Genomic DNA, 23,653 nt, shown 5'->3' with positions numbered 1-23,653 from the left:
TTATTGAACAATTTTGTTTAAAAAACACTGCTCTTTTAAAAAATAAAAAAAATTATTAATTTTCCATAATCAACCAATCGTTGATCTTTCAAATGGAATTGATAGATTGAAAATCGAACTGCAATGCTTGGAGATATTTAGGATTGAAGAAAACCATTTTTGTTGTAAAAATCACTTTCAACTTGTCCATATTATACATATATAATGCATCTCTATACTTATTGTAAGCATTAAATACAACACGTATAGTGTAAAATATAGGTAACCTTCAAATGCATAACGCTGTTTTAAAACATCTTTGCGAATAACATCTCAAAATTATCACAGTAATGTATTGAAACTATGAGACAATTTTTACAAAATCAAAAAAAAAATTTGCGCCTTTGAGGGTTAATATGACCCCCATGTTTGGAAATGAAGTCAAATGTGATATCAATTGATACAAAAATATCTATTGCACATTTTTTAAAGACTTTTTATGTACTACAAAAATGTTGCCAAGAACGGAACCTATTTGTTGCCAAAATCGGAGTGTGCCAAAAAGGGAGCATGCCAAAAACGGAATCTTACTGTACCTAGTTCAATAGTGACGGGTTACCATTTGTACTCGAGAAACAGTTTACAAAATTATGTATGTTATTATGTATTCGTGAACTAATTCATGATTGCTAATGCAATAGTCACGTCTGACCAATTGTTCTCTTCGTACGGGCCAATGGACCATCTGGTTAAAATCCTTAAAAAGCAGTTAAAATTACAATCGTTCTCGTCAAATAGTTAACAATATCCCGAAATATTATTTTTGGATTCGTGAACTGGTTTATGACTTCTAGTACATGATTTACGATCTATTTTGTGTGCTGGTGATATTTAGAAGATATCCCTAATCATATTCAATATCATGCAACATGGTAATGGAATTTTCTCGTGAACTTTTACACAAAATTTGAAGTATTATTCGTGGAATCATTTTTGTTCCATGCACTTTTTCATGAAATGTCCAGCTGCTAGCGACCAGCTCTCGAACATCTTTATTTATTTGATAAGGTTCAGTGTGATGTCCGGACAGAAAACAAAAAAAAAAATGTGCTCAGTAAATAGAGTTCGTGATACAGTTCACAAAACAATATACCGCGATTCAGTCACACACACAGTCCAGTTCGTATTGTTACGTTACTCGGAGTAAAAAACCGATAGTATCCAAAAAATAACAGATCGCGATAAGGAGAAGAGAAATTATGAATATCGTAAACCGGGGTGACTTTGATCACTCGATTTTTTTTTCGTAGATCGCTTATTAATCAAGAATGGTCTACCGAATCATTTTAATTTGAAATAATTTTTTCTCTAAACTTATAAAATACTGATTTGTTATATTTTTTGAGTATATTGTTCGGTTTTTGGGTACAAAAACTACAAAAAAGCGATTATTTTTACGAAGCTTCGTAAAGTGTCTATTTTTTTTAAAACAAATAAATCTCGGATTTGGGCAAGAGTAATAAATTACAAGCGAGTTTTTATTTTCCTTTAGATTGGGATGTGCTAAATTTAGTTTTCAATTTATTTATTTTAAATGCTTTTTCGTGAAACTAGTTGGCAATTATTTCAAATTATTTTAAGCTAAAGTTCGCAACATTTTTTTTATTGTTCAATATTCCAACGTGTTAAAATAGATGAAACTTTGTGTATATTGATAAAGCAATAAAATAAATCAATTTTACCTATTTTAAAGGTTTTCAGAATCTTTTATTCTAGTTGGACACAAATTATACGAATTCTGGTTACTCGGTGGTTTACAGTACATTGCAATACTTTGTATAATACTAATTAACATCTATTTAACAATGAGTATCTTTCCAGAATTAGTTTAAATAAACATTTCGAAAACATTGACATCAATAACTTAATGTTAGTGCACATTAGACTGGTTCAATTTTTGACTTTTAGCTTTACCAGGCTCTATTGATTCCTTTTATGGCCCTTAGTAATTGTGCAAATTTTGGTACCGATCGGTTGTGTCTACGGACCCTCCAAAAATTTCAAAGTTTATATGGAAATTAGTATGGAAAATCGGTTAAAATTGAAAATAAATTCTTAAAAAATCACCTCATCAATCAATTCACTATATATTTCTAAAGGTATTCTTCTACGGAACACATTCGTGGAACATTGTAAGGTTGCGAAAATTCGCTGAGAAAAGTTATTAACTAAAGAAGCAGCATGACTTCAAAACAAGTGAATTTTATTGGAGCTAAAAGTTAAAAATTGAACCGGTCTAGTGAACATGCAGGTTATCAAAGTCACCCCGGAATACGAAAACGGACTTCAACTTTAAATCATTTTTGGAAAAATAGCTGTAAGGGGGCAATTTTAGGTAAAATCATCCAATCTTGTTCTCCATACATCAGTACATGGTTTAAAAATATTAAACTTGAAAAAAAAATTTTGCGTCTAAAAATATGTAATTATTACTTTGAAAAGTGATCGATGTCTCCCCGGTTTACGGTACCATGATAAAACTGCTGATAGTATGAAAATGAATCCCATTGCTCCACGTGTCAAAATCGAAAGTAAGCTCTAGAATAAAGTATCATTATGACATAAACACATTCTTAAACCATGACTAAGACCCTTAAACCAAGAACATAAATCACAACTCGTGACAAAAATTACGAAATTCGTGACTAAGATCCTGAAATTATGAACATAAGTCACATTACTTGTTATCAAAATATTAAAAATCGTGACTAAGATCCTGAAATTACAAACATGGTTCACTCTACTCATGACTAAGATTTGGTCACGATTCGGTTTTCGTTAAACGTTCAGTTCACGAAATCGTGATTTTTTTTTCATGAATTTATGAGCGGATTTTTTTTTGTGCGCACTCGAGGATTGAATCTTTTCTTTTTCGTTCAATGGTAGATTGAAACCTCGAATGAATTCAATGATCATGCTAACCAAACGTTAATTGTACTTTTTGAACTGTTTTTATAATAAACGAGAAATATTCGACGCAATGAACTGTAGACTTTGCAAGATATGCTCGTATTCTTTAACGATGAATTGCCGGGTGTGCTAGCGTGATGCAAAAGTAATACTCTCGGGTCAGACAGAATCAAACTCATTTTTTAAAAATCTGCCTGATCCAGCAATGAGTCGTTAATTTAATTTTTAAAGAATCAAAAGCAGAGCAGAAACGCAGCAAGACTGGAGATAAGTAACATTAATTTTTATTAATAAACCGGAATAATCAGCTTTCGACCACAATTCGTATCGGCCAATCACTGCTTTTCTATTACGCTTCGACAATTTGCTTAAGCTTAGAGCTTAGAAAAATTGACATCCCCTCATCAGCTTGAAATTCAATTCATCCCCGCCGCGATGAATGAAAGGTTTGGTTCGTTTCCCTCGTCAATCATTCTTTCGATACAGCGCATTCACGCTCGGATATGTTCGGTTTCAGAAGCAAACTGAATTTTGTTTCTATGCTAGCTCTGAGAGGGATTATCGAGCATAAGTGAATCAGATCAGATTACGCTATTATTTCAATAGCGTAATACCCATGCGCATGTCCAATCACTAAACAAATTGTGATATCTTGGCAAGCCGGGATCTACCGGGCATGGCGCTGGTCTATTATTTTTGATAGACCGTAGATGTGCTAATTTGGGATCCAAGACCTGGGAACTTTCTCAGAGGTGGAATCTTCATATTTTCGGTATCTCACATATATCTGCTATCGAGGTTATGTGCCTAACACCATGAGTTAAGAATGCTTGTATGCTTCTCTTTCTTGTTCACCGATAAAATTAATACTCTTTCCGTTCTTTTGTATGTGATGAAAATGTGCAAATGTGATAGATATGGGATTTTTTACTAATTCACAATAATTATCAAGAAAAGATCTTTGTCATAATCATGTTGTTTCATAACTTGGTAATTCGAGTGATAACATAAAAATTTAGTATTAAGTGAAGTTTCCCTAAACTCTCCAGAGCTACAATTCAATTCTTTATTAACGCGAGAAAGTCGAACTACAAGGTAAAGAAACGGTATCGCAATTAGGGGCAAGCATAAAAATGCTAACACTACAAAAAAATTGGATTTTTGTGGGTGAAACTCAAAATCGACGGATCTGACCCTACGCCTTATGGCAACACCGCGGTAGCTACTGTCTTTCGGTCTTTTCGCATGAAACCGAGCACTCACGTTGTGGAATATTTGCTAAAAGTGAAAATGGAGCCAAGGCTTACGGAAGTCGCCTTCATCGAGTTATTTTTTATTTCGATTATAGAGGGTTAGAAAAATCTCTTAAGAAAAAACTCTAACCCTATATGCGGAGTTGGGATTCGAACCCAGGTGAGCTGCGTACAAGGTAATCGATTTACCAACTACGCTATGGCCGCCCCTTCATCGAGTTCTACCATGTCAGGCATTCAGTTCAGATAATGTCCAACAAATTGGCCCAGGCGAAACCATTCATTATGCTGAGCAATATAAAGCACATGGTTGTGGAAAATCAAAGTTCGGTTTCAAGATCTGACACAATTTACTTTCACAGTGGCCATTAAAAGAATTACGTCAAAGCTAGTTTAGAGAATTAAATTCCAATCTATAGTCTCCAATACCAATAAAGGGTGTCCTACATCAAATTGCATCACGGAAAAAAACGCTGTAGAAAATTACCCAGTGGGCCGATCCTTTTCAAACTTTCAGACAATAGAATATAACCCATTAGTAAGCTTCGGCATGTTAAACTTCAATACCATAACCGTACGCTCGCACCTTTCGCTTAAATCCACTCATTAGATTCTGTACAACATCTCGCTTCAGCTTCTTCTGTACGGAAAACCACATTTTCTTCATGTCTTCCTCAGTTTTGACCTCCTTGGGGTGCTTCCGTAGTGTGTGCTTCATAATTGCTCAGTATTTTTCGATGGCCTTAGTGCCGGTGCATTGAAGGGGGGGGGGGGTCATGTCCTTGGGTACGAAAGTGACCCCATTGGCTTCGTACCACTCCAGGAAAACATTTGAATAGTGTCACGAAGCTAGATCCGGCCAGAAGATCGTATGTCCCTCGTATTGCCTTAACAGATAAAGCAGACGCTTCTGTAGACACTCCTTGAGTTAGATCTTCCCGTTTACACTCCCGGTAGTCACAAATGGCACACACCGTTTGCCACATGAGCAGATCGCTTGCCACATCATGTATTTATTGGCAAACTTTGAACGTTTCCGCTTCCTGATTTCCTCCAGAACGTCAAACTTGTGCTGGGCGATGAAGAATAGTAGCTCCGGAAGCTGTCGGGAGTCCGGCTTGACGTAAGTCTCATCATCCATGATGTGACAATGAGGCTTCGTCAGCATCTGGGTGTACAATTTATGGGGCCACGACTTTCCCACCGTTTTTTTTTTATTTGGAGCCTTCTGCACTTTGTACGGTCCTTGGCTCTCTGGACGAAAGATTTGGACAGATTCAACTTTTTGGACAGATCCCTGACCGAAGCATTGGGATTCCGCTTAAACGCTTTCACTAAACGCTTGTGCTCCTGATCGCTAATAGAACATCCATTCTGACAGCATTTCTCCTTCTGCTCGATGCTCAGAGTTTGGTAGTAGCGTTTAATCACACGACTCACCGTGGAGTGATGGACGATTCCGAGTTGTTTTCCGATGTTCCGATGAGAAAGTTGAGGATTTTTCAGGTGCTTGTGCAAAATCAAACATCGCGAACGTTGCTTTTCGGGTGACGCATTTTTTCCAATTTTCGAAAAAGAGTGTTAAATACAGTGTTAACCCAAAGGGGTTATTTTCTACAGCGTTTTTTCCGCGATGCAATATGATGTGGGACACCCTTCACCTGAACTAAAAACAGTTGTGGCTGATCTGGTACTCCAGAATCAACAGCCAGTACCATCAATGAGGAAGTTCACACTCATAACCCGTAAGAGCAAGAAACAAGGAAGAACATCTGATCGTAAACATGAAGGTAGCAACCACAACGATAGCACAGAAGTGTACGATAGCGAGATAGAAATGAATGCCACATAAGGTGCAGTTGGCGAGGAAAAAAATATTTCCTCGACTCGTAAACAGGTTTCCATGTAAATATATAAAATACGAGCGGTTCTGTTTAGTTAAAGAATGGAACCGAGTAAAATAGACGAATTATATAATTAAAAAGTAGAGTTTTATAGAAGACTGGGCGTTACGTTGAGCACTTTATCGCTAGTGATCGTCACGCTTAACAGAACTGTTATAGCTTATGGCTTAAAGCAATTTCCAAGTATTTGGAAGAATCGGTTTTACAGTTTCGCTCGCGTCATGATTATCGTTTATACATGCACAAGCAAGAAGGAGAATCGCAGGTGATGAATCGGATCGAAAAGTGTCTCAAGATACCTTCCCAATATATTTGGCAGTACCGTTACATGGACCTCAAAGAAACAAAGCACTGTAGCTATGTCATCAATAGAAGCCGACAACGTAGTGATGAGTAGCTGCTTCAGCGAGGTAGTTTGGCTGAGCGGTCGAATGCATGGTCTATTTGAAACGCAGAACCTGTACCCTGTTCCAGTATTTGAAGGCAGCCAAGATGCTATCGTCATTGCAAAACAGAATACATCAAGCGGGTCCAAAATAACGATATGAAATGTCATTTCACTCAGGAAGCTGTGACTGTATTCAACTAATTGACAGTCCAAACACCAGGAGGCAAATATATTGACGAATACACTATCTACAGCATCGTTTGTTGCAGAAGATCACGTAATCAACTGAGAAGGCGTGAAGAAAGTGAAGATCAATGTAGCCGTTGATTAACTCTGACATTATAGGGTAACAGTCCCCTAATTCATCTTAGCAGCTCTATTCATCCCGACCATTTGAATACCATGCTATTTCTGTTCAATGCACTAGCGTAAATGGTATGATGAATAAGGCTCGACTTTTCACTTCGCTCAAACACGAATCTCACATTTTCCAGGCCAATTTTTTCATTGCGTTACTTTTTAAGAAAAAAGCAAAAATATTGAAACCTATTTAAGGACATTATACATGCGAGCCACAACATAACTCCTACGCCACACACACCCCTCTCCACAGTGGCACGACTTAGAACAAAATGTGGACTAAAGTCCAAACTTATCCGTAGCGGTTCATATAGAACGTTTTTATGTAACTTTGGTACGCTGAATTCGTTTTCAATATTAAAACATCTCAAAAATAAACATTTACTATTCATTAGGGTGTCTCAAAAATATTTTTTTCTTAATCGTCCTTAAAATTCGTGTATATTAATTTTCGTGTGCTAAATCGTTTTTGATATCAACATTTGTAAAAAAAATTCATTATACATTAGGGTGGCTCAAAAATAAATATTTTGCTGTGAAAGTTCAAAAAATTTTTAAAGACATTTTTGTGCGCTGAATTTCTATGTTGGTTATAAAAATAGAAATTAACTTTACTACTTATTAGAGTGGCTCAAAAGTAAATATTTTGTCTTTCATAATGATTTCTTTCAATTGTAATTTTGGAATTTATTTTCCGTATTGAAACGAATTGATTGACATCTCATTATGGGGCTTCAGAAATGACTATATTATTTTTAAGGATCCAATAAGATGTGATCGACTAATTTTGGAACGTTTAATTCATTAGTGGGTTACTTGGTATGAAAACTACATTTTCTTTCATTTTCAAAGCAAACATTTGAGCGTCTTAGTGGAATATTGATTTACATTCACTAATCAACAAGATGGTTAACGATTTTGTTTTCGTAGGTGTGTTTTAAGTTACTTAGATTGCTTATTTCATACCTTAAATAATTATAAATCCAAGATCCTTTTTTCGCGTATATGGTTCATTTAAAAATACTCTTTTTTCTTTGGATAATATCGCATAACCTTCAGCTATATCAGTGCTATGCAAACTCGGATAAAATAGTCTCACCAAATGACTAGAACTCAACTGTGTTCACTCAATTTGACAGTTATTGCGTAAGTTAGCAAAAATAGTTCAAGACACATTTCAATGGTTGAAAATATTTACTGATTTTTGAAAATTCTTAATTCCTTTACCACTTACTTCCCACCATACTTCCCACTCGGCTCCTTACTCTTGATCACTAGTAAAACCCTTGTAGATTGTGCTCTAAATGCTATTTGAAAGTAGTGCATAAATTAGTGTCATTATTCTAGTTATAAGGTGAATATTCAAAATAAATATCATTAATAACCATGCGTCTCCATTCACAGTTTTTTTTTCAAATTTTGACTGCTTATCGCAAGTTTTCGCAAAACTAGCATAGGCTCATTTTAAACAGAAAATGAAATGCTTTCGAATGAGCATGGTGTGATCGCGGGCATTCACGGGCGTCGTTGTTGTTTTCGCTTTAGAAGTTCGAATTCAATAAAAATTCATGACAAACAGTTATCTAAACACTAACTAAACCAACTAGTGACTTATTTTTGGCAATTTTACGATGTAATTTTATCACACGAATAATTTTGGTGAAGTAATGCAACTCATAAAATCAACCGTTTCTTTGAAAAACGAGAATAAACCTATGTAGTTCCTATGGTCAAATAATGCAAAAAAACCTCGATTTATGCCCTTCAAAAAGCTGTCAAAAATTCATTTTGCATTCAAATCACCTAAAATCTCGGGAAAATGTCTCCGATGGCTCAGCTGATACGAGAAAAATACTGGTGAGAATATCTCATAACCTTCATATATGGACTTAAGTCCGGGCTCGTCCCACTGTGCTCTCCCCTGCCTAACCATGTATCTGACATGAGCAAATATAAAATACGTTTTTCAACACTAACCTTGCTGGTGTGCCACGAAACTGCTACTTAAGGAAGCTAGAATATTTTCATATACAATCAATCCGAGTTTTTGACGGAATGCCATCTGTAGCTCCTATTTTGTTCGAAAATATCACCCCTCTTCACTTGGGGTTTCTTTTCGAAACACTCTTCTCCTCGTTTTCATAACACTTTTTCAAATGCACTTTTTTCACACACCACTGCAAAAACACTCGCGAAACTTTAATCGTTTACTAACAAAACTTCAAATTTTCTGCCAATGTGCAGATGACCAAAGGAACATGTTCGGAAACTCTCATTTGTGCGTTTGAATTTTCACTTCAGATTTCAGTTTTTCCTAATGTAAACAAGCGAGTCGGTGCTTAGCAACGTGGCTTCCACATATCTTCACCTTAAGAGCAATCCAGTGACAGTTGGTTGAGTTATCAACGAAATAGTGTGACATCGTTAATGAGATGATTAAGGGCTCTTCTACCCTATATATTGAGCTCGCAAGGCTGAATCTTCATAAAATTTTATTTCACGTTTCCAGCATTTAAAAAAGTGCTCCTGGATTTAATGATGTGTCTCGGCTTTTTATAGCACGTTTGATTACATGACGTTACACGATACTCCCTCAAGCTTCTATGTAATGCATCGAAAACTTATGGAACTCGTTAACGGATGGTGACCGCTTGAAGTAGCACCCGGTGCTTTACACTGCCTAGAAAATATTAACATTTAGGCTTAGTAGGTGCCCATCTAGATGGGCGGAAGTGTTTTTGTCAGGGCATGCCTCACCCTGACTATGACAAAAAGCTTCGAATTTACCTAAATATTTCTGCAGGTATACGAAATCTTACCAACGTGAACGTGACTGGTCGAAATACGTCTGACGAAAGCTAATTGAAAAAATCAAACTAGTAATTTGTTTTTAATTTTCCTTTGAGCGACACGGAATGCAGTTGCTTACAATCCACCTTAAAATGCGCAACGTTCGCTGGGTGATCAGGCTTACAGTGGGTAAACTTTGCTGTTTAAAGACAATTCCTCAACACGATGCACGAATTTCCTATTGCTCAATGACAGCAATTACGCCAGGAATAAGATTTTCACTTTTGCTTTTGGTAAGGCCTACTTGGTTATTTGGATTATGATAGTGAGGAATGGCGATTCACAGAACGCTGCTCTGTGAATTTTCAAATAATAATACCAGCCTACTGCTAGTCTGTATTTTATGTTTCTCTGCTGGCACAACAAAATCTGCGAAAAGCACCTCCAAATTTTTTCTCATTTTTACACAAAAGATATATCTCAAACGCAATTTTTCCTAAAATTTCAATGCAACGAAATCGTCTATCCCTTATCATTTGGTTGACATTTTCCTAATTGCCATTGTCATCAACTGGCATCAAAAAGATCCGTTTTTGATCTAACAACGTTAGCGCATCCATCCTTCGCCGAATTTTGTGACTCTTCGATGAAAAAGCTCAATTTTGGAAACAGCAAATTCCCGGAAGTACGCTTGCTTATTGACAACATTTCCTTTCTTTTTTTTTCAGAACCGACAAAACCAGCAGTGGAAACGTTGGGGGCGACGACAAAGGTGACGCCACCGGCATCAGCACCTGGTATGACTGCGTCGACGTTGCTCAGTTCGCTGACATCATCCGGTAAAAAGAACCGCACGTGCAAATGCTGCCGCAGTACCAATTGTACCAACCAAGGCAACAGTAGCAGCAGCAGCAAATGTAACAACGCAAAGGCAAACCCCAGCTCTAGTGGCACAAAATCGACCGGTATCAAATCTAAGAAGGGCAACTGGGGACTCAAGTTCAACTGTGCCAAACTGCGGGGAACAAAGTCCAATCAGGCTGCGACCGTCGCGGTGAACGATTCTAGTTCCTCTGCAACCAATTCCACCGTCGATGAAATCGCTGGCCATTCCCGCAGCAGTGGTTCTGCATCTTCGATCATCCTAGGCTCCTCCAACAGGCTACTCAGTAGTGAATCGGAAAGGGTAAGTATCTTTTCTAGTACTCAAATCAGAAATAATCTTCACAAACCTAATTCGTTACAGGTGGATTCATGCGTTTGTACTGCATACCGCAGAGTGGAGGACCTACCTTCGATTGTCTCTGCAAACAATGACTTCCCGTTGTCTTCGAACTCGCTAATGCTTCCCCATCACCCCCTGCACCATCATCACCATCACCATATGGAGGCAGAAGTTGCTGCTTCCGCGTCCAACGGTCAGGGTGTTCCCCCTGCCAGTAGATCGATTGGCCTTTCCGCTAATCAACCAAATCACGCATTCCTATTTCCTCCGGCGGTTGCGGGCACCGCTCCTACCGGTCATCACGATTGGATGCACGCACACCATCACCCAGGAACTACAACCATCATCCATCGGATAGATCGTAACACGGCCCAGGCGTTGCTCGGTTCCGGTGCTCACCCGGCCGCCAATTCGGTTATCGTCGTTTCCGCCCCCGGTGTCTCATACATCGCTCGGTAATACATCAACTGGGATTCTATCTAAATCAATCATAACTTATCATCTAATTGTGGCTCCTTTCAGGTTCAACGGTGCCGATGACATTTCCCTAGAAGATTGTGATGAACGTGCGCGGCTCCAGCGGGAGCTGGAAATTAGAGAGGGTGTTGACGCACCCGCCCATCTACCAGCTCGACCGGCTTGTGACGGTTCCGCTGCCGGTAATCACCAAATTGCGTTTGTTTGCACACCGGATTCAACGTCGGCACTTAATCTACTCCAGCGGAGACTGTTGCTACCGAACAATCTGCACGCCGAAGAGATGCTACGGGTTCATTCGCAGGTAGGAGCGGCTGTGAAATTCACACTGGTTACCGGTCAAATGTATGTAATGAATTCTTTTCTAGATCGACTTCATCCACTGCCTGGTACCGGATCTGCAGAAGATAACCAGCTGTTGCTTCTACTGGGGCAAAATGGATCGGTACGAGGCGGAGAAGCTACTTGAGGGTAAGCCGGAGGGAACGTTCCTCCTGCGGGACTCGGCACAAGAAGATTTTCTGTTTTCCGTTTCGTTCCGGAAGTACTGCCGATCGTTGCACGCTCGTATCGAGCAGTTCAACCATAAGTTCAGGTGAGTTCGAACTGAATAGCAATAACAGGAATTTATGAGTTCAATTTGAATATTCTCCTTCATCATTTTTTTTTAAATGTGAAAATGTCAAAAAGTTTGGAAAATTTTGAATTCTTGGTTTTTTATGTTTTATGAATTTTGGGATCGTGAATTTTTGGAATCTTAGAATTCCTTGGTTTTTTGACTCATGGATTTTTATAGTCATTCTTGTAATTACATTGTTTTGTAATTCTTTGATTATTGTATTCTAGGGTTTTCATTCCTAGATTTTTTTAATTTTTTGGATTCTTGGAATTTTGAGATCTTGATGTTTTTGGTTTGTTGGTTTCATAAATTCTTGGATTTTTCAACTTCTCAATTTCTGAAGTTTGTTGATATTTGAAATTTTAGATGCTTGTAATTCTTCGATTTTTGGATCCTTAATTACAAATTCTTAGATTGCTGGCTGTTTCAATTCTTGGGGTCAAAATTTATCGGTTTTTCGGGTTCTTGGAATTTCTAGTTATTGAATTCTTGGGGCATATTTTCTTGAATTCTAAGATTGCAGAATACTTAGAGTCTAGGGCTATTGGGTACGTGGATTTTTAGACGTTTAGATTATTGAATTCTCAAATTCTTTGATTTTTCTCGAGAATCCGAAAATCAAAAAATCCGTAAATCCGAGAATAAGACAATTCGAGAATTGGACAATGGACGATTCGGAGAATTGGAGAATCGGGGAATCCGAGATTCAGAGAATCAGAGATGCAAGGGATCAGATATTAAAGGAATCAGAGATTCAGTGAATCAGAGGTTCAGGGAATAAAAGAATCAGATAATCCGAGATTCAGAGATTCAAAGATTCAGGGATTCAATTATTCAGATATTCAGAGATTGAGGGATTCAGAGATTCCAAAGATTTAGAGATTCAGAAATTTAGTGATTCAGAGACGCAGATTCAGGAATTGAGAGTTTCAGAGATCCAGGAATTCAGAGATGGAAAAATTTACATATACTGAGATTCAGAGATTCAAATATTCAGAGATTCAAAGATTTGGAAATTCAGAGATTCACAGATGCAAAGGTTCAGAAATTCAGAGATTCGGAAATTTAGAGATTCAGAGATTCACAGATTCAAAGATTCAGAGATTCAGAAGTTCAAAGATTCAGAGACTCAGAGATTCATAGAATCAGAGATTCAGAGATGTATGAATTTAGAGATTCAGAAGTTCAAAGATTCGGAGATTCCGAGATTCAGAGAGTCACAGATTTTGAGAGTCAATGACCTGGAGATTTAAAAATTCAGAGATTCGGACATTCAGAAATTCAGTAATACAAATATTCAGAAATTTACATCACATTATCACAGATTCACAGATCCCTCAGAGATTCAGAGATTCAGCAATTCAAATATTCAGAGATTGAGAGATTAAGAGATTCAGGGAATAAAAGAATCAGATAATCCGAGATGCAGAGATTCAAAGATTCAGAGATTCGGAGATTCGGAGATTCGGATATTCAGAGATTCAGAGATTTAGAGATTCGGAGATTCAGAGATTCAAAGATTCAGGGATTCAATGATTCAGATATTCAGAGATTGAGATTTAGGGATTTGGAGATTCAAAGATTTAGAGATTCAGTGATTCAGAGACGCAGATTCAGGGATTGAAAGTTTCGGAGATCCAGGGATTCAGAGATTGAAAGATTTACAGATATTGAGATACAGATATTCAGAGATTGAGGGATTCAGAGATTCAAAGATTTAGGGGATTCAGAGATTCCAAAGATTTAGAGATTCAGTGATTCAGAGACGCAGATTCAGGAATTGAGAGTTTCAGAGATCCAGAGATGGAAAGATTTACATATACTGAGATAAAGAGATTCGGAGATTCAGAGGTTCAGAGACTCATATATTCGGAGATTCAAATATCAAGAGATTCAGAGATTTGGAGATTTTCAGACGCAAAGGTTCAGAAATTCAGAGATTCGGAAATTTAGAGATTCACAGATTCAAAGATTCAGATGTTCAGAGATTCAGAGATTCATAGAATCAGAGATTCAGAGATGTAGGGATTTAGAGATTCAGAAGTTCAAAGATTCGGAGATTCCGAGATTCAGAGAGTCACAGATTTTGAGAATCAAAGACATGGAGATTTAAAGATTCAGAGATTCGGAGATTTAAAGATTCAGAGATTCGGAGATTCAGAAATTCAGTATTACAAATATCCAGAAATTTAGCAATCAAATATTCAGAGATTCAAATATTCAGAGATTTAGAAATTCATAGTTTCACAGATTCACATTATCACAGATTCACAGATCCTTCAGAGATTCAGCAATTCTAATATTCAAAGATTGAGAGATTCAGGGAATAAAAGAATCAGATAATCCGAGATGCAGAGATAGTTGCAGAGATTCACAGATTCAGAGATTCGGAGATTCAGAGATACAGTGATTCATAGATTCAGGGATTCAATGATTCAGATAGAGAGATTCACAGATTCAAAGATTTGGGGATTTAGAGATTCAAAAATTTAGAGATTCAGAGATGCAGATTCAGGGATTGAGAGTTTCGGAGATCCAGGGATTCAGAGATTGAAAGATTTACTGATATAGAGATACAGAGATTCAGAGGTTCAGAGACTCGAAGATTCAGAGATTCAGAAATTCAGCTATTCAAATATTCAGAGATTCGGAGGTTCAAATATTAAGAGATTCAAATACACTAAGGTTTTTTTTACACGGTTTTTTTGCACGGTTTTTTTTACACGGCTTTTTTTACACGGTTTTCGCAATTAGCACGGTTTTTTTTGCACGGTTTTCGCAATTAACACGGTTTTTCGTAAAAATATTTTAAGTCCTTTTAAAGGCAAAAGACTTTGACGATTTCTCAACAATTTTTTTGCACGGGTTTCGCAAAAATGTTCTAAGTCCTTTTGGAGGCAAAAAACTTAGACGATTTTTGATCAATTTTTTTTGCGCGGATTTCGCAATTAACACGGTTTTAGCAAAAATCCTTATGAAGGCAAAAGACTTAGACGGTTTTTGACCAAGTTTTTTTTTTGCACGGATTTTGAAATTTACACGGTTGCTGCTTTTCCATTTCGAATGCAAAGAATTTCGAAGATTTTTGGAAAAGTGGAAGTGATTGCTTTTGGAACAGCATTAACGAGTAGATGCCAAATGTTCATGTCTGAGGCCATTTAGAAAACCAAGATGGCGACTTCCGGTTCAGTGGAATTCTCTGAAACCCCATCAATATGGATATTTTTGGAACGGGATTGATGAGTGGACGTCAGATATCGATGTTTAAGGCCATTTTAAAAACCAAGAAGGCGACTTCCGGTTCAGTGGAATTCTCTATAACCCAATCAGCATGCATATTTTCAGAGCGGGCCTAATAGAGCGCATGATAGAGATCAGTGTCAGAGGCCATTTGGAAAACCAAGATGGCGATTTCAGGTTCATTGGAATTCTCTAAAATCGAATCAATATGGGTATTTTTGGAATGGAATTGACGAATAGACGCTAGATATCGATGTCTGGTGCCATATTGAAATTCAAGATGGCGACTTCCGGTTCTGTGGAATTCTCCAAAGCCCAATCAATATGAGTATTTTTGGAACGGGATTGACGACTAGGTGCCAAATATCAATGTCTGAGACCATTTCGAAAATCAAGATGGCTACTTCGGTTTAGTAAAATTTTCAATTACCACAACAATGTGAGAATTTTTGTAATAGCGTCAATGAATAGATACCGGATGTCAATTCCGGAAGTCATGTTTTCATCTAAGATGGTGACTTCTATTTTAGTGCCAAGACGATGTTTTAAATATGAAGACACGCGGCGAGAAAAACAGTAAATTTGGCTGCACGGTTTTACAAATTATTTGTCTGCTAGTTTTGGCAACCAGGAATATTGTGTAAACAGTGAAGTACTTGTAGTTTTAATGAATGCTTGGCGAATTCCTTTTTTGAAATATTTCAAACAATACTCAATCATGTAACTTGGAAACGCATTGATTTACGTTACTGAGCCTGTCTACATGTTTTTCGTTGCACTAGAAAAAATGTATCGAGGACGTAGGATGCAGACATGCATTTCTTTTCATTTCAATCTCGATACTCCCCACGCATTACTTCCTAAATCCGCCATATTTGTTTACATTGCTAGTTTGGAACCGTTGTTTTGGGTTCGATTGGAACTTTTGGCTTCAGTCTTCGCGCATCTCTATAAGCATCATCTCTGCTTTAGTGTACATCTCATTCATCTTAAGGGGGCGTCTGGTGCAGTGGGCAAAAAAATCGACTTTTTTATCCGCTTAATTGTTAGTATTGAGCCTCTAGAATAGTCTCCCGCAATCTCGGTGACCACGCTGAACTTCTTTTGTTTTAAACAGCCATGCATTCCTCGCGCGTATTTGCTGTGACACACGCAGATTTCAATCTATCGGCAACAATTTTCTTAAGACTGACAGCGATAAAAATACAGTGTGAACAATACACTTTAAACTACTTCCACCCAAATTTTTAAGAGAAAATACCATTTTTCATTTTTTCCGTGATGCAATTTGATGTGGAGTATCCTTTAATAGCGTTTTTTCGAAACCGCGTTTTTCAAATTGGTGAACACGATAACTCAAAAACTAATCAAAGAATTGACTTGATTTTTTTTATGAAAATGCACAATATGTGTAGCCTGTCGGTGAACCACAGAAAACAGAATGAAAAAATTGTTCTCTCTATTATTTTGAAGAACAGTGCACGAATTTTACAGAAAAATATGAGATTTTTCGGTTTACATGAAGCCATTTTCCTAAACTCGAACTTTTCCTTGGGTTCATCGAGTAACTACAAGTCTAAGCTTTACAAATTTTACTTAATTTCCTGTGTCAAACAATTTTATCAAGAGTCATCGTGTTAGCCGCGGCGCTCCTCGACGTGGAAATGGTTGGACGTCTACTCTTGGAACGCTCGTATGTGTGGCTCTGCGTGGCTGCCGACCCTATTCTGCGCGGCGTGTGACGTGAGACGACTAATCTCACCTCACTCTACGTGACTTCACCCAATTCTGAAGAGTCACTTCGGGTGACGTGAGACTCCCATTTAACCGCAATGAGAAATCTCACCTCACCCGAGTCGACTCTCAGAATCGGGTGAGAAAAGTCACGTAAAGTGAGGTGAGTTTCGTCGTCTCACGTCACACGCCGCGCAGATTAAGGCCGTGCAAATATTTTTTTCGTACAGAATAAACGTGCAAATTTAAAGCTTAACATTACATAAAAGATGCATTGTTTCCTTGCCTTCACAATCGTAAAACAAAATAACTTTCGGTTTGAGCACTTCACACCACACGCCCCCCTTAATAATACAGCGAAGACCTGATTTTATTATTTCCCCCTGATTATGTCAGCTTTTTGATTCGACCTTGAGTCTCGCATGAAGATTCGCTCGATGAGCTCTAGCAGACGAACCAACTCAAATTTTTCTTATCTTATAAATGCAAAATATACAAAAATAAATGTATCTTTTTGTTTTACGCTGGATATTTATACTCAGACCTCTGGCAACTGCATATTTGTCAATACAGTTCCAAAACACTCCATGTTGTGAGTTATACAGAATATCGCTAAGCCGATAGTCTCAATGTTGTATTTCAAAATGGCCTCAGACATTGATCTCTATCATGCGCTCATTAGGCCTGCTCGGAAAATATGCATACTGATTGGGTTATTGAAAATTCTGTTAGACCGGAAGTCGTCATCTTGGTATTCCAAATGGCCTCAGGCATCGATATTTGGTGCCTACTCGTTAACACTGTACCGAAAACAACCATATTGTTAAAGTGCGGGACAAAAGGAAACCCCAAGATGCGACGTTTCCACTTTTCCAAAAACCTAAGGAATTGGAAAAAGCAAAAACCGTGCTACTTGCATAATCCGTGCAAAAAAAAACCTGTTCAAAAATCGTCTAAGTCTTTTGCCTTCAAAAGGACTTAGAACATTTTTGATAAAACTCCGAAATCATCCCTTTTCCTAAAATCGTCTAAGTCTTTTGCATTGAATGTAACGCGGTTTTTTTTTTGCACGATTTTCGGAATTAACACGGTTTTTTTTACACGGATTTCGCAATTAACGCGGTTTTTTTTACACGGTTTTTTTACACGGTACGTATCCCCTGTGTAAAAAAAACCTTAGTGTATTTGGAAATTCAGAGATTCACAGATGCAAAGGTTCAGAGATTCGACAATTTAGAGATTCAGAGATTCACAGATTCACAGATTCAAAGATTCAGAGATTCAGAGACTCAGAGACTCCGAGATTCATAGAATCAGAGATGTAGGGATTTAGAGATTCAGAATTTTAAAGATTCGGACATTCCGAGATTCAGAGAGTCACAGATTTTGAGAGTCAAAGATCCGGAGATTTAAAGATTCAGGGATTCGGAGATTCAGAAATTCAGTAGCACAAATATTCAGAGATGTAGCAATTCAAATATTCAGAGAGTCAGAAATTTAAAGATTCACAGATTCACATTATCACAGATTCACAGATTTATAGATCCAAAGATTCAGAGATTCAGAGATGGAGAGATTCAAAGATTCAGAGATTCAGCAATTTAAATATTCAGAGATTCAGAAATTTAGAGGTTCACAGATCCAAAGATTCAGAGATTCAAAGCTAGAGAGATTTAGATTCACAGATTCACAGATCTAAAGATTCAGAGATGGAGAGATTCAAAGATTCAGAGACTCAGAAATTCAGCAATTCAAATATATATTATATATTAAAAATAGAGATTCAGAGAGTCCGAGAAACCGAAAAGATGAGAATCCGAGCATCCAAGAATTCGAAAATTTAAAAATCCAAGATAAAAAAATTGATAATTTGTTTTAAAATATTAGGATCCAGGAGTCTTAGAATCCCAGAATTTAAGAAGCCAGGAATTCAAGAACACATGAATACAAAAACCCAAAAACCCAAGAGGTTGAGTATCCGAATGTCGAAAAATCCACGCATTCAATAGTCCAAACGTTCAGGAATCCAAAAATAGAAAAAATAACAAACCCACGTGTACGAGAATCATAAAATCCGGGATTAAGAAATAAAAAAATCCAAGAATTCAATAATCTGAGAAATCGAGTATCCAGAAATCCAAGAAGCAAGGAGTCCAAATATCGAACAATCTACGAATACGAGGAATCAAGAATCCGAGAGTCTGATAATCCGCGAATACAGCAATCTGAGAACCTGAGAATCCGAGAGCCGCAAAATCCAAACATCCTAGATTAAGAGAATCCGAGAATTTAAGCATCCAAGCATCCAATCCATTTAACGAATCAAAGAATCCAAACATCCCTTAGTCCCCAACAATCGAACAATCTGAGAATCCGAAAATTTGACAGTCCAAGAACCCAAGAATCCAAGAGTATGAGAATCCTAGTATTCAAGATTCCACGAATCCACATCCAGTAATCTGAGAATCGAAGTATTCACGAATCCGCTAATACGAAAATCCAAGAATCCGAGGATCTGAACACCCAAGAATTTGAGAATCCAAGAGATCGAGAATCCAAAAATTCAAGAATACTCAATAATTCAGGAATCCAAAAGTCTGAGAGGTCGAGAAGGCACGGATCCAAGAGTTTAAGAATTCCAGATTCGAAGAATTCATGAACACGAGAAACCGCCTATCAAACAATCAAAAACTTTAAGAATTCGAGAATCTCCGAGAGTCCGAGTAGTTGATATTCTGAAAATTAGAGAATCCAAGGATTAAAATTGAGATATGTGAAAGATTTTCAGAATCTGGAAATCACCGAATATGAAAATCCAACAATCCAATAGTCCAGCCTCCCATGAATCCAGAATTGTTCCAGAAATCCAGAACGCCCAACGCGAATCTCAACAAAACACCAACCGTTACCAATTTCTTCTGTACACTTGCAGCTTCGATTCACGCGATCCGGGTGTTTATACGTCCTCCACCGTGACCGGTCTGCTGGAACACTACAAGGACCCGTCCTGTGTGATGTTCTTCGAGCCGATGCTGACCCACCCGCTGAAGAGAAACTTCTGCTTCTCGCTACAGCAACTGTGCCGGGCAACGATTGTCAGTAATACCACGTACGACGGTATCAACGAACTGCCGCTGCCAAAGTCGTTGAAATCCTACCTGAAGGAGTACCACTACCGGCAGCGAGTTCGCTTCAAGGTCATGGACGAACATCTGTACTCGGAAGTGCCTCTCTCGTACGGTATTGGCTGGTAGTAGCAGCCGCCGCTTCGGCAGCATCAACAGAGGAAACGAGGAGTCGGGCGGAATGCGGCCAACTATTGGCCAGATCTGATTGCGGTCGCCAGTGCTCGGGAGGAACGTGAGGATGAGCAAACTCACCGTTGCATACGTGCGGAAAGAAGCCTGAAGAAGCTGTTTTGCTGCTTCCGTCAATGAGTTAGTGTCGTTCTTTTTTCCTGTATAATTGTACATAGCTTCGTATGGTATACACTCTGATTCGGTAATTCTCTATTATTTATCACAAATTGTTACTATAATAAGTTATTGTTTCGTGTAACGAGAGCTGCAACTGATCAATTCAACTGTAACAAACAGGTTGTACAGATTTTGTGAACTCAAATTTAACCTTTTGTCCATCGTCATCGAATGAATTTTCTGTGATAGGCTTCGGTTCCTTTTCGTCACTCTCGCAAAACACTTTGAGAAAACATATTTTAATGCTACTACAAAGTCGATTGGTTGCAGTTCTACTCCTAGATTGTATTATGTTGTAAAAAAACAGAAAAAAACACACAGTCTCTATGTTAACACAAATTTCAATTTGTTTTCTTCATTTATCGTAAAAAAAGGTTAAGCCTTATAGTAATTGTAGTGCAGTTCTAGTAACTTGGTAAGAGTGAAAAGTTTCCTTCCTAACTAATCTATCGTGACTGATTTAGAAGAAATAGAGCAAACCTATGTAGAAGGTATGGACTGTAGACAAATCTGATGGAGTGGAGATTGGTAAGGTTAACGGGAAAAAGTAGACCTAGCAGAATGTAGTGGAAAATAGTGAATCTCAGAGAGCAGGTAAAGTCTCGTTTTGTTGTTTTGTTTTTGTTGATTACTTTTAGTTTCGGAATTGAATGAACAAAAAAAAAAATAAATAGAATAATTGTCCTACTATGTAGTTCAACCGGTCAGAAATCATATACGACCTCAATAAATAACCACAATCTCTCCAGTTGCCACACCCGTTCAACAAAACATTAAAGTCCCAGTATTGCAGACGTTCCATTCAGGAAACTGATAGAATCACATATTGAAAAACTAATATCGTACAATTATTCGAGAAATATTACTAATGATTAAATCAACCCATATCCGCAACAGTAATGATAACGAAACAGTAAACATAATGAAATAAAATATTTCCAGTGAAATGATTCTATCTACCCTATTATGGAAGTTTTTGATATGAGGCAAACAACAGTGAATAATGAATAATCAAAATGACAACAAATCAAACGATACGTTCACTCGCTGAATATGAGAAAATTAAACTAATATAGAAGAATATACGTTCTGGTAGCTTTAAAAACAAATTAATAATATACGAAATCAAAATACAATTGTATGATGATTAGTGATGGTAGAACCATCCAAACCATATGATAAGAATAATAAAACAAACATTATAATCGAAAATAAACAGTGGGTTAGGTTAGTGGGAAAGATATCCTTTGAGTAGACCGTCACTATCGATGATGTTACTCCGGCGGGAAATTGAATTCGCCGACTGCGCGGAGTAGGTGAAAAAATTGTCCACTCTTTGTGGACATAATTGTTTGCACAGCACATTGGGAGCGCAGGAGACAATGGTTTGATCGATTCCCGATTCGCTAGACCAGACATCGACATGTTCGATTGGTGATCTATCAGTATCGTCGGTTCATGATCGGTTCTATTTTTGGGAGACGCGTTAAGAGCATCGTTTTTTTTTTGTTTTGTTCATTAGAGTTTAATTAACTGCAAACATTTTCTTGCACAACCGGTTTTACATTTCTTATAATTAAATCACTCCTCCTGTGGAATAGTATTCGCAAACAGTTGAGGAGTGAACAAAAAATTTGAGAATATGTTATTGGTCAATGGTAACACTAGAAATTGTACTGGTTATAGGTAATTGCTTTGTACTTGATTCGATGTAGAATCGTTTCGTTAAAAATTTGTCAAATGGTTGGCATGTTTGGTTGTTGATGGCAATTCTTAGCAGAAGACTTTCCGTTTGGGTGCTGAAAATATACATTGGACTGGAACTGATTAATTGATTGCACCATAGATGCAGGGAGCGTGAACTGATGTTTGACAGTGTTGTCTTTACTATTTGCCATAGATTAATCGCACATGTGATTGATCGTAATAAAAGATAATAAGCAAACGAATTTGTTTTTTTTAGGGAACGAAGAGAAAAGAAACGCTGAAGGGAAAATAAGACTGTCAGGTCTTGTCTTAGGCACTACCATATGAAGTGGTCTTGTCAATGGAAAACAGCGCAAAGCTATGAGTTTTGTACCGTACTCGTCCGAACGCACACGTTAGTAGGAGTTGTCGCAATGCCGTCGCAACCGAAATCTACGGATGTACCTTACGCCACCACTCTCTATCACATTTCTATCGCAAGCACTAAACGTCTGGTGAAACGGTATATCAAAATATCTAATCGATTGGGAATCATATGCATCACTCAGCAAATCATTAATTATATTGCGGAAGGAAATTAAAATGTTTGCTTTTCACGATGAATTCGAAACGAAATTTTTAACTTTATCTAAGTTTAGTGCTTAATCTATTTTTTTCCAAATTTTGCATTTTCCAGGCGTTAGGTCTCCAAGCTGAAAAACAAGACCTCGTTTTTGCTTTCTCATCAGAAAAGCAAAGCTTCTGTGCTTGCTTCCCGAGACACCACTCGGGAGTTGGGACCAACCAGTTGCTTTATGCGTTCACACAAGTTGTGTGATTGTTTGGATTTAGTGTCAAGTGGGTGTTCAGTTCTATCAAAGATGGCGTCGAAACAGCAAGCACTCCGTGAGCGTGTTGTGCGGTTTTATGAAACGCATGGTCATCGTTGAAAGTTTACATTTACTTTCGAGACGAAAACGTTCCGTTGAATACAGTTTACCGGATCTTGGCAACCCTGAGCGTAGAGCGGAAGGCCGGTAGCGGCCCTCCGGCGAAAATAATGACGAAGAGGAAGAAAAATAAGAAGAAGAAGACGAAGAAGAAGGAGGAAGCGTTGAAAAAGCTGTTCGACAAGGAGTTTTAGAGTTTTGAAAAGGTTTTATATGGATAAACCGGTGGCAAAGCTGAACACAATTTTTCCTACGCATCCTATTAAGCCTTCAATTCTTACACAAGCTTAAAAACGGTTTCTGGAGCCTTAAAGGAGCATCATGTGGATGGGACATAGTCTTCTGGCCGGACAAGGCGTCTTCCCATTACGCCAAGAAAACGCTTAAGTATCTTGAGCAGAAAATGATACCGTACGTGCCGAAAGAAAGGAGCCTTGCCCCAGTGTCGTCCCATTGAGGATTTTTTCGGCTTCCTCAGTGGCCCAGTGTACACAAATAATTGGCGCGCCAAGAATACGAAGCAGTTGACCACCAGCATCCGGAACTGTATCCTGAAGATGGACGTCAGTGCCGTCCAGCGTTCTTGTGAGTTGCATCATACG

The 23,653-nt window shown here is 37.9% G+C and overlaps 1 protein-coding gene across 1 annotated transcript in view; it reads left to right on the top strand.

The window, feature by feature from the left end:
• The window catches only part of LOC131692801 (probable serine/threonine-protein kinase DDB_G0282963), a 164,061-nt gene extending 142,430 nt beyond the window's left edge, over positions 1 to 21,631 (top strand). The window contains exons 3-7 of the mRNA XM_058980089.1: positions 10,373 to 10,830; positions 10,891 to 11,324; positions 11,392 to 11,650; positions 11,715 to 11,941; positions 19,872 to 21,631. Coding sequence (XP_058836072.1) covers positions 10,373 to 10,830; positions 10,891 to 11,324; positions 11,392 to 11,650; positions 11,715 to 11,941; positions 19,872 to 20,193 — 1,700 coding nt within the window. The 3' untranslated portion in view covers positions 20,194 to 21,631. The remainder of the gene's footprint in view (positions 1 to 10,372; positions 10,831 to 10,890; positions 11,325 to 11,391; positions 11,651 to 11,714; positions 11,942 to 19,871) is intronic.
• Positions 21,632 to 23,653: the final 2,022 nt, after the last annotated feature.

The sequence above is a fragment of the Topomyia yanbarensis genome, chromosome 3 (assembly GCF_030247195.1).
Source record: "Topomyia yanbarensis strain Yona2022 chromosome 3, ASM3024719v1, whole genome shotgun sequence".
Lineage (NCBI taxonomy): Eukaryota > Metazoa > Arthropoda > Insecta > Diptera > Culicidae > Topomyia > Topomyia yanbarensis.
Note: the sequence above shows the minus strand (reverse complement) of the source record. Positions and strands in the feature narration are given on the sequence as shown.